At 50.2% G+C, this 12,136-nt stretch overlaps 1 protein-coding gene across 1 annotated transcript; it reads right to left on the reverse strand.

Annotated features, from left to right (window-relative positions):
- Positions 1 to 1,836: 1,836 nt before the first annotated feature.
- On the reverse strand, positions 1,837 to 10,021 carry TEKTL1 (tektin like 1; the record flags this gene model as incomplete). The annotated part of the gene is made up of 7 exons (XM_082836676.1): positions 1,837 to 2,085; positions 2,615 to 2,728; positions 2,817 to 2,912; positions 3,048 to 3,214; positions 3,602 to 3,800; positions 8,138 to 8,242; positions 9,452 to 10,021. The coding sequence occupies 7 exons, from the start codon at positions 10,019 to 10,021 to the stop codon at positions 1,837 to 1,839; spliced, it is 1,500 nt and encodes a 499-aa protein (XP_082692802.1).
- Positions 10,022 to 12,136: the final 2,115 nt, after the last annotated feature.

Below are 12,136 nucleotides of genomic sequence, written 5' to 3' on the forward strand. Positions count from 1 at the left end.
CGAACCCTAGGGAACCCCTGATGGTCCCCAGGCTGTGGAGTCCCTCTTGAGATAAGGGAGCTGGCTGTGATGCCCAAGGACTCCGAGTCAGATACTGCTGGTTTGAACCCCCAGCCCTACTCCTCAGCTCTGTGACGCTGGGCACGCAGCTCTCCCTTTTTTCTGTGTATTTTCCTGTCAAATGAGCATAATTTGCTCCATCTACACTCGGTTGTTATGATGAGCCCATCGATGCTTATAGTCTGGAGTAAGAGAGAGTGAGCATGGGGCTTCCCTGGTGGCGCAGTGGTTGAGAGTCCGCCTGCCGATGCAGGGGACACAGATTCGTGCCCCGGTCCGGGAAGATCCCACATGCCGCGGAGCGGCTGGGCCCGTGAGCCATGGTCGCTGAGCCTGCGTGTCCAGAGCCTGTGCTCCGCAACGGGAAAGGCCACAGCAGTGAGAGGCCCTCGTACCGCAAAAAAAAAAAAAAAAAAGAGAGCGAGCATGGATTCAGACCCAGGTTTAAATCCTTTGTCCCTTGCTGGCTCTATGACCCTGGGCAAATGATTTCACCTTCCTGAACTTCATTTCCTTCTCTGTAAAATGTTGACTGGGCTCGGTTGTGACCATGTGACTTTGCCAAAAGGATAATATTTGTGAGGGTGAGTTTTAGCATATGCATGGCCAGTCTCATGAGAGAGGAATCATGTGTGATTTGGTCCTTGCTGTATCCCCAGCACCTAACAGTCTCTGGCATGAAGCAGTTGCTTGGGAAATATTTGTGGCTTGAATGAGCACCCCTTATTCTATGTACATTACACCCTGGAATCTTTCTATGAGAGCAGATGATTATCACAGCTTGGTGTGAAGAGTTCTGTGATGGGAGGGCGTCCAACAGAACAGAGAGGAGAAATTGAACTATGCCTGAACGGGTGGGTGCAGTCAGGTGGGCTTCCTGTAGGAGACCACACAAGAGCTGCATCCAACAGGAAGATATTGGCTGCACTTGATCAACTTGTGAACTCCCTGAGAGCAGGGACCATGGAAGCCTTGCTCACTGCTGCACTCTCAGCACCTGGTTCAGAACCTGGCACTTTATAGGGGCTTAATAAAGGATGCTGTGAATTTTGAAGTATCCCCTCCCCCGGGTAAATGGAGAAAAGGGCAATGGGAAGCAGGGAGGGCTCAATTCCACCTCTGCACTGGAGTTGCTTGGGGTCTGGGAATATAAACAACCTCCACTAGAGAGAGCTCCAGGGGAAGCTTCATCCCTGTGTGTGTGTGTGTTTTGTCAATAAAGGCAGAATCCGAGGTCTGCTTAGAGAGCAGGCTGTAGAGTTCGGTATTAAAATTCCATCTCTTCTACTTACTAGCTGCATGACCTTGGGCATCTGCTTAACTTCACTGTGCTTCACCTTCCTTAACTGTAAAATAGGAAGAACAATTCACCTGCAGTTGAAGATATTTTATGTGCAGCCACTATTCTATAGGTCTTAAATGTATGAACTCCTCTATCCTTATGACAAGGCTTCAGGTGAACGCTGTAATTCTACATTTTACAGGTTGGAGACACTGAGGCCAGAGAGCAACAGTGACTTGCCTAAGGCCACACAATTTGAAACCGGGGAGCCAGGATTTGAGCCCTAGAAATAGGGTGGCCAAATCCATTCTATTAACTTCCAGGATACACGACCTATAAAGTGTTATAGGGTAAGTGACCAGTAGGTGCCTAATAAGTGGTAATTATTAGGTTATTTTAAATTATCATTCTGCTAGAGGGAGCTCGGAGAGAGGTTGGGTCAGGAGAGAGGGAGGGCCGCTGGGCTGGGGCCGACTGGGGCTACGGTGCGCCTGTCACTTGCGGGCGACGCTGGACTCCGCGCGTGGTGGCGTGCGTGGGTCCCAGTCGTTGACCAGGCGCTGTGCCTGCTCATAGAACACGTGGGGGTGCCGCTGGCGGCGGCGCAAGCGCACCACGTTGTAGTCCACGTCCTGCCCGATCTTCTTGCAGTTGAAGCTCCAGGCGACGTTCTTGCGCATGGAGAGCAGCTCTTTCAGGTTCTCTTCCACATGCGAGATGCGGCGCTGCAGTTTGTCAGTGCCCTGGGGACGGGGAGGGGCCGTGTTGAGAAACAGGCGAGCCCCAGCGAGGCGCTATCTGGGATGCGAGGACACATCTGGGCCAGGTGTGCATGTGAAAGGACAACAGCTGAAGAGGGGAGGGGCCTCAGATGGGGGGCACATCTGAGTCAGGTGTGTGTGTGAAAGGGCCTCGCCTGGGAAGGAGCACAGCTAGGAGGGGCGAGCCTCGAATGGGGTTGGGAGTTACACACCTGGGCCAGAATGTACTTGGAAAAGAACCTGTGACAGGGCGGGTATGAAGGAGGGGATGCACCTGCAGCTGCGGGGAGGAGCGGACCTTGGATAGAGGTGGAGCAGAGGTTGAGGGAACTTATTTGAGACAGGTGTGGGTATTGAAGAGCATCCTTCTGGTCGAGGAGTTGAAGGACTCACAGACCTGAGTGAGGGGGTCTTACCTGGGCTAAGTGTGCTTGAGAAACGAGTCTTACCAGGGCAGGGCCGCGCCTGGAGAGGGAGGGCAGACGCGGAAGGGGGATGGACAGGGGCTTACCTGGGCGAGGCGCGTGGCCTCCGGGAGTTGGGTGCCCACGTGTCTCTGATACATGCGAACCAGAGGTCTGTCCAGTTTCTCTCGAGTCTCCAGGTGACTTTTTGACAGAGGACCCTGGCGGAGTGTGGTGTGTAGAGCCGTGAGGCCGAGCCTACCTGACGCCCCTGGCCGCATCCCCGCAGACCCTTTTCCCAAACCGTACTTTGACGAGGCCGCGGGTGACGCACATCTCCTGGTTGAATTTCGTGCACCGGTGGATAGTGGCCCTCATTAGTCCTAAGGTCATGTTCAGTCTATCCTGGGTGGGTGGGAGCACAGGGAGAATCACATCGGCCTCCTGTCCCCTCTCCTCCTGCGTCCCCCTTCTCCCTCCTCGGTGCTATAGCATCCTAGCCTCCAGCCGCCAACTCAGAGCAGTGCCGGCGGGGCCCACCTTCAGCTCCAAGGTCTCGCGCATTTTCTGCGCTAGCGAGGTGCACACGTGGTCGCTGATCTGCTGTAGCTGTTCTCGGATGTCCTCCTCGTTCTTTGCCATATCTAGCAAAGTGTCCTTGGACTCCATTAACAGTCGCTTGGCTTCGTACAGCGCCGTGGCGCACTCTGACGGAGTGGGGAGGAGGGATGCGTGTGGGGTGTCAGGGTCTCCTTTTCCCAACCCTGGCTTTCTGCGTCCCCCTCTCTATTCTCAGGTGGTGGTGGGCCCTGGGCAAGGGGGCTTTACTGATGGACTGGGAGAAAGTCCAGGGGAGGGGCCAATAGCGGGGTTCGTATGAGTAGCATCAGGGAGTGACTGAACGAGTCGGAGTGTGGGAAGCAGTAGTGCGCAGGGGAAAGAGCTAATCAAGAACGTGCGCTCTGCTGGAGACTGGCACCCCTCTCTCTTGGTCGAGGGGGGCAGTTACCCGGGGAAGGCGGCAGCCAAGAAGTGGGAGAGAGGTGAGTACCGAGGAAACCCACTATAGTGGACTCCTTTCTGTGGAGTTTTACCTGGGGTATAGGTGCCCACAGGGTCTGGAGGAGGGGTTTTCAGGCCCTGAGTGCGTGGGGTGGGAACTCGGGAGAGGTTCACCCAAGAGTGGCGGCCGGCCTGCTCCAGAATCTTGTCCAGCGGCTGGTTCATTAGCTCCGCAGCTTGGAGCCTCTCCTTACAGCAGAAGACCAGAGTGTCGCGGCAGGAGGCCAGGGTCTGGGAGTGAGGAAGGAGAGAGAGGCAGAGGTCAATTGTAAGCTGGGAGATTGGGGGAAGTGACTCGCGATCTCTCAGCTAGTGGCTGCAAAGTGTTTTGCCTCCAAATTGACTTTCTCCAGTTCTTGTTGCAGCCGGAAAGGAGCAACCCATTTTCAAGTGGAAGCTCAGACGCGCAATACTATCAGCCTCTGTCCAGAAGCCTTCAGTGGTCCCCGGGTGGCGAGTAAGGAACAGTAGGGGCTGGTGGCAGCTTTCCTGTTCCCAGTATTAGTTGCTTGGGTCCTGTGCCTGGCTCTGCTCTGGGAACCTGAGAAAGTCCCTCCCCCATCAATTTCCCCATCTGTGAAGTGGAGAGGTATTTAGCTGTACCTACACTTTGGTCTTCTTGTGCCATCCCTTCTCCTCAATTGCATTCAGGGCTTATCCCACCCCCATCCCTAGTCTCCAGGTCTCCCTTCCTCTTTTCTACTCAGTATGAAGCACCCTCAGCTGTCTTCAGAGTTCCTCTTTCCAGGCTCTACTGCATCTGGACCCCCATCCCTACCCAAATCCTACTGCCACTATTATAAAATATATTGCATTCCTTAGATATTTGTGATTATTTGAAAGTCATATTAAAACAGAAGACTTCATATATATATCCATATAAACACCACATTCATCAAAATGTAGAATATTTCCATCACCTCAGAAATTTCCTTGATGCCCTGTACCTCTTTCCCACTAAGGTGCCTAGTAGATTAGTGAAGGGCTCAGGAAACTACAGACTTTGGACTGGCCATCCGGTTTTGTAAATAAAACTTCATTGGAACATGGCCGTGCTCATTCATGTACATATTGTTTCTGGCTGTTTCTGTGCTCCACTGGCCAAATTAAGTATAGATCTTTCTCGGGTTATGACGGGGTTACATCCCAGTAAACCCACTGTAAGTTGAAAATAGTATGTTGAAATGCATTTAATACACTTAACTTACCAAACATCATAGCTTAGCCTAACCTACCTTAAACGTACCCAGAACACTTACATTAGTCTACAGTTGGGCAAAATCATCTAACACAAGGCCTATTTTATAACAAAGTGTTGAATATTTCATGTTATTTATTGAATACTGTACTGAAAATGAAAAAAGAATGGTTGTATGGGCACAGAATGGCTATAAGTGTATCCATTGAATATTGCATGTAATTTATCGAATAATGTACTGAAAGTGAAAAACAGAATGGCTGTCTGGGTACAGAATGGCTATAAGGGTGTCAGTTATTTACCCAGTGGTTGACTGGGAGCTGTGGCTCACTGCTGCTGCCCGGCATCATGAGAGAGGATTGTACTGCATGTTGCTAGCCGGGGAAAAGATAAAAATTCAAAATTTGAATTACAGTTTCTACTGAATGTGTATCACTTTTGCACCACCATAAGTTGAATCATTGTAAGTTGGGGACCATCTGTAATTGTGACAGAGATTGTATTGCACACAAAGCTTAAACAATTTACTACCTGACTCTTTAAGAAAAAGCTTTTGAAATTTAGAACTTCATATAAATGGAATCATAGTGTGTACTTTTTTTTTTTTTTTTTTTTTTTTGCGGTACACAGGCCTCTCACTGTTGTGGCCCCTCCCTTTGCAGAGTCCAGGCTCTGGACGCGCAAGCTCAGCGGCCATGGCTCACGGGCCCAGCCGCTCCGCGGCATGTGGGATCCTCCCGGACTGGGGCACGAACCCGTGCCCCCAGCATCAGCAGGCGGACTCCCAACCACCGCGCCACCAGGGAAGCCCTACAGTGTGTACTTTTAATGTCCAGCTTCTTTTGCTGAATATCATGTCATTGAGATTCATCCATTTAGGTAAAAAAATGGATTTTAAAAGTCTTTCATTCATTAATGAATGCAAATATTCATTAAGCGCTTCCTGTATGCTGGGCAGTGTGCCAGGTGGCAGGGATACAGTGGGGAAAATGATCCGATTCCTGACCAAAGGAAGTGAGAGGGTCAGCATGTGCAGATAAGATCGGATAGTGAGTGAATCAGAGAAATGGGGATTATCTGAAAGGGTGCATGGGATCAAAAGAGGTTTTTTTAATTGTGGTGAAATAGACATAGAAATTTGCCAACGAAACCATTTTAAGTGTACAGTTCAGTGGCGTTAAGTATATTCACAATATGCAACCATCCCCACTGTCCATTTTCAGAACTTTTCACCATCCCAGATAGATCTGTATCCATTAAAGGATAACCCCCCATTTGTTCACTGGTGAGAATGATCCAATAAAGAAAAAAATATTGATGATGCAGTAGAAGGGGAGAAGGTAGGTGTGGCAGGTAGATAGAATTACAGGACTGGCACAGGAAAAATGAGAGAAGTTTTCTTCAGTGGTTTCCATGCATTGGGGTCATTCATTGAGAATGAAGAAAGAGCAGGGAGTTGGAGAGATCTGAAGGAAGAGAAGGTATGAAATAACTTGCACAGTGGGACAGCAAGCCTTCTAGAGACACATGGTGAGATCTCTGGGAAAGCTCTGAGTGTCAGTTTGAGATCTGAGTTCATGATTTTAAGTTGAAACATGTCTATTTGGTGTGAGCATTTTTCTCCTGGGTTTGTATCTGTCTGTCTTTTCCCAACTCCCAATTTCCCTTTCTCTCTTGCAAGTCCTTCCCTAAGGGGGCCACAGGGTCTTCTCCCTTGTCTGTTTCAGACTTCCTTGAAGGATTTTTCAGGATCACCAGCTTTAAAGGAACATGACAGCGGCCTGGGGGTGCCGTAGGTTGAGTGCAATTAAGGTTCAGCACCACGGACAGTAGGTGCACCAGCTCCTAAGTCCTTTCCCCCAACTCCGCTCTCCCAACCCTGGCCGCTCCCTTCTTTGAATGCCCCTATAATATGAACTCCTTGAGGGCAAGGCCAGTTCTGTACTGTTCACAACTTTGTCCCCAGTGCCAGGCACGGTGGTTGGGACACCAGGGTACTGGATTAATATTTGTCAAATGGAAGAGTCAAAAGTACACACAGGCTCCATGAAACATAAGTACTCTCCCATCTCCATTAGTGATCTCATAAGGAAATCCTTGTTGCAAGAGTGAAGGATTCAGTGAGAGACCATCCCTGGCTGGAGCTGACAGAGACGAGCACATAGTACAGTGTAAAGAGCTCAAGACGTCTGAGTTAAATCATGAGGAAGTTCTCCCACTTCTGGGTACACATCCAAAGGAAATGAGGACCTCGAAGAGAAACAGCTCCCATGTACATTTCAGCATGAGTTACAACAGTCAAGACACAGAAACAATCTAAATGTCTGTTGACAGATGAATGGATAAAGAAAATGTGATATTATATAATATATAATACAGTAATATAATAATAGTAGTAATTACCAGTAATAACAATATTACTATATTATATTAATACTATTACTATACTACTAATATATAGCAATAATAATATATTAATAATTAATAAATTATGTAGATATCAATATAGTATAGTATATAATAATATATAATATATAATGAAATATTATTCAGTCTTAAAAAAGAAGGAAATCTCGCCATTTGTGACATCATGGATGAGCCTGGAGGATATTATGCTACGTGAAATAAGCCAGATGCAGAAAGGTCTCGCTTAGATGTGGAATCTAAAATAGTCACATTCAGAGAGGGAGAACGTAGAATGGTGGTTGGCAGGGGCTGAGGGGAGAGAGAAATGGGGAGATGTTGGTCCAGTTGTACAAAGTTTCAGTTACGCAAGATGATTAAGTTCTGGGGATCTAATGTAACTATAGTTAGCAATACTGTCTTTTATAATCGAAATTTGCTAAGTGTCCTCACCACACACACGAGGTGATTATGGTGATTATTTCACAGTGTACACGTATATCAAATCCTCAATCTGTACATTTAAATATATACACAATTTAAATTTGTTAATTGTATCTTGCTAAAGCTGGAAAAAAAAAAGACACCTGAGCTGAAACCACAGCCCTACCACGGGCTAGCTCCATGCCTTGGGTGAGGCCATGTCTTTCTGAGCCTCAGTTTCCCCATCTCTAAAGAGGGGATCATAGTTCTATTTCCCAGGAGGATTTTAAAGACTTAATGACTGCACAGGGCTTGGCACAGAGGGGGATGTTCATTGCTATGTTGAGGCCCAACTCCATCTCTCAGAGCTCCAGTCTTTCCCTTTCATAAAGTGGAAATACAGTGAATGTCAGGTCAGGGTGGGGCGGGTGTGTGGGTTGAGGGATTTGCTGTTGCTACAGTCCCCAAGGTTAGAGCAGTTTGCCCATTAGGTGGCCAAGGGTCCCCCTCCAGCTCCCTTAAAGTGGCCCCAGGTATTCCCAACCTTGAGCAGGGCCTCTGATTTTTCCATATCTTCCTCCATCTTCCTCTTCATCTTCTTTAGTTCCTCTTTCTCCCAGGTAAGCATACTGTCAGCTTTGTCAGGGATCTGGAAAACAAGGAGAGACTCTTTCACACCTTTGGGAGAGGGCTGGAGGGAGAGTTCTCCTTCCAGAGTAGTAGAGTGTTTGCCAACCTCATAAACTCTGGCTTTGGGGAATGGAGTTGGGGGCGCTCTCGCCTTTTGGGGATCTCACTCTCTGAGAAGGCTTTACCTTTTAGGGGGCTCTCACTTGGGGTAGGTCTTACCTTCTAGAGAGCGGGGCTGGGGGCTTCTCCCTTTTTATAGGTAGGAGCCCAGTGAGCTGGGATGGAAGTGACTTAACCTGGGGAAAGGTTGTCACCACTTTCTGGGGCTGAGGGTCCCCCTTCCTTGGTGATGGTCTTATCTTCTCTCCCTGGCTAGAAGTGGAGGAGTCTCATCATAGGTTTGCCTTCTTGAGGTCTTACTATCTGGATCTGGGGGCTGGGACTAGGAATCCCACCCTGTGGGTGGGGTCTCATCTCTCCCCAGGGAGGCTGGAATATTCTCCCCTTTTGGGGTGGGGGTCTGGGGTTTCACTTTAGGGGGAGGATTTCACCAGGGCTGGGACTAGGGGTCTCACCCTTTCCCCCTGGCTAGGGGCTTAAGTCTCAGGTGCAGGGGCTGGGAGTCCAAGGGTCTCAATCTTTACGCAAAATCTGCTCCTTTCCGCCTGGGTGAGGCCCCGGGAGGGGTTCTCACTCGCTGAGGCTGGTGGGGGACTTTGGTTAGGGTTTTAAAAATAAGCATTTTGAGGAGAGTTTCGTCTGGGTTGGGACCAGGACATCACCCACTCTGCTCAGCTGGGGGCTTTGTGTGTGTTTTCAGTGGGATTGGGGCACTGAGGGTCTCATGCCTGTGGGAGGGTCTCACCCTCTGCGCCTAGGGACTGGGTGAGTGATTTCATGTCTGGGCTGGGGGTTGTAGATTTTACTCTTTGGGAAGGATTTCATCTAGTCTGACTCAAGGGTCCCACCTCTCCCTCGCTGGGAGACTGGGATAGATTCCCCCTCTGGGGCAAGAGGCCTGAGAATCTCATCTCTTTGGGTGGATCTCCACCTCTGGCGCTGGGAACAAAGGCACCTCATCTTGGGGGTATTTTCTTGTGGTCCCACTCAATGGAGCTGGGACGGGTTGGAGAGTTCTCTCTATAGGGTGGGTTTTGCCCAGGCTGAGAGCATCTGGGAGCGGAGGCCTCAGTCTTTGCGACTGAGCTGGGGGGAATGGTGGTCCCACCTTCTCAGACTTGGGCCGGTAGCCCCGCAGCTTGACGCTCTGCTGATTAATAAGCAGGGCCTTGCGCACTTCGCTGAGCCTGTGGTCGGTAGCCTCCCGCTGGCGCTGCAGCAACCGCAGCTGCCCATTGATCTGGTGCTGGGCGCGGCTGAGGCGGGCGGCAGTGAGGCGCGCCCCACGAGCGTGCGCGTGCACCACCTCGGCCGTCTGCAGGGCCCGCGCGTCGCGGTGCATGGGCAGCGGCAGGCGCGCATGCCAGGCAGGCGGCTTCATCTTGCCCTTCCACAACGTAACGCCCTCACCCGGCGGTGGCTTCTCCATGGTGCTGCCACCTTTGAGCATCTCCACGCGGAAGCGCCAGGGCAGGATGTAGGCGGCCCGGCCGAGGTGGCGCGCCATGTGTGGGTCCCGCACGCTGTCCTTGGGTTGCCACATGGTCACCGCCTCTCGCCCACAGCGGTCGGTCAGCTGGTGCGCCTTCTGTGTCAAGGCCTTGGTCGCCTCGCGCCATGCTGGAGGCCCAACACGCGTGTCCTGGCTGTGCTCAACCGGGGGTATCAACACGGGCATGGTCCCTGATTGGGGTCCTCGCCTGGCCCGAGGTCCTCTCCAGGAGAGGTAGGGACCCCCAACGACACGCAACTCCTTCCTGGCCTGAAGAGTGAGTGAAGCAGAGCACCCATCACTATGACGACCGTGGCAACAGCGCAGGCAGAGTTCCAAAAGTGGGGGAGGGGAAAGGCTACAGGGAAGGGTTGGATGGACTCTGCTTTGGAGCCAGGCAGAGGTGGCTTGGAATCCTGGCTCTTTGAGAAAACCGACCTCATCTAGCCAGCCCCCTCACTGTTGCTTCTTACCCTCCAGGAACACGGGCCTTCTTCCAGCTCTGAGGACATGCTAAGGTCTTTCCCACTTCAAAGCTTTAGATTTCCTGTTCCTTCTGTGTAGTATACTCCTTTTCACCTCCTTCCCATGGCTGGCTCTTTTCCAGTCTTCAGAACCCAGCTTAAATATTACCATCTTTTGCGGAGCACAGGCTCCGGATGCGCAGGCTCAGCGGCCACGGCTCACGGGCACAGCCGCTCCGTGGCATGTGGGAGCTTCCCACACCGGGGCACGAACCCGTGTCCCCGGCATCGGCAGGCGGACTCTCAACCACTGCGCCACCAGGGAAGCCCCAAATATTACCATCTTAAAGGAGTCTTTCCTTTGTGCAATATCTCAGCTCTACTCTCTCCCATCACTCAGGATTTTTAGTGCAAGCCACAGCAAAGGAAAAGATGGTTTCCCGATCAGAATCACAGCCAAAAAATACAAAGACACGTGGTGGCTCTTGAGGACGCCATGGCAACCACTGCAGAAATCTCAGCTGCTGGTTGGCTGTCCCTGGGAATGGCACTGCTACTGCGACCAGCAACTGAGTCAGTTCTCTATAGTACCTGCTTTTTTGCCTCCTTCGTTCCCAGGGTCCAAGGTGGCTGCATCTAATTGCCTGAGCCTGTGTCACATGATCATGCCTGAGCTACAAGGGAAGCTAGGAAAGTGACTCATGTCTGAACTTCCTGTTTCTATGGCGGAAGGAGGACTTTGTTTTCCACCCACCAAGAGTTACATGATGTATAATTCCTCCAACACAGGAAGCCTCTCAGAGTCTGGGGAAGAAAAAGAGACAGTTGCCCTCAATCTCTCCCCCATAATTCTCCATCACATCACCTCGTTTGTTTCCTTCTAGCAGTGGCATCTTTATCTGGGCCATTGATAGGCATCTCAAACTCGACAGGTCCAAAACCACACTTTTGATTAATCTCCCTGATCTTTTTCCTCTGCTAGTGTTCTTTGACTTGATAGCTAGCCCACCATCCACCCCAGTTGCTCATGTTAAAATCTTAGGAAGCTTCCTTAATTTTTTTGTGTCCACATCCAATCCATCAGCAAGTTTTGCCTGTCCTACCTTCAAAACTTATCTCCGATATGATCTTTTTTTTCCTCCATTGCTACCAGCGGCATTGTCATTCTCATTCACACCATCATTTCTCACTCACCTGGTCTCCCTGTCTACCCCCTCCTCCGTTGCCTCCCCAAATTCATTCTCCACACTACAGTCAGCACTATGTTTTAAACTAGAGCACATCACTTTCTCGCTTAAAAACCCTTCAGTGAATCTCATAGTACTTAGAATAAAATCTGAGATCTTCACTCAAAAGTGTCACTTCCCCGAACTAACTCATCTTCTATCTTCCACCTCCAGGTCCACTCCACACTGTGCTCCAGTCTCTCTGGCCATTTTTGTGTTCCTCTAACATGTCATGCAAGTTCCTACCTCAGGGCCTTTGTACTTGCAGGTACCCTTTTGGCTGAATCTCTTTCTCTCAAGATTTTTGCCTGGCTGGCTGCTTGGTGTCCTTCAGGAAGGTCTCACCTCTAAGCCAGGTCTTCCTCAGCTCCCTTAGTCTTACAGTCTCTTTACATGGTGTCTTCATAACACTCCCTACTATCTGAAAATGTCTTATCCATTTATTTGCTTACTAAAAAATTTTTTTGTCTCCCCCACCTACCCTGGAAGAATCCAAGAGTCTCGAGAGCAGGAACCTTCATCTCAGGTGCCCAGCACAGCTCAGGGCACATAACAGGTCCTCAGTACACATGGGATGAAGGAATGGATGGCCTCAATCATATGCTGTGATA

The sequence above is a fragment of the Leucopleurus acutus genome (genome assembly GCF_964270905.1).
Source record: "Leucopleurus acutus genome assembly, chromosome: 3".
Taxonomy (NCBI): domain Eukaryota; kingdom Metazoa; phylum Chordata; class Mammalia; order Artiodactyla; family Delphinidae; genus Leucopleurus; species Leucopleurus acutus.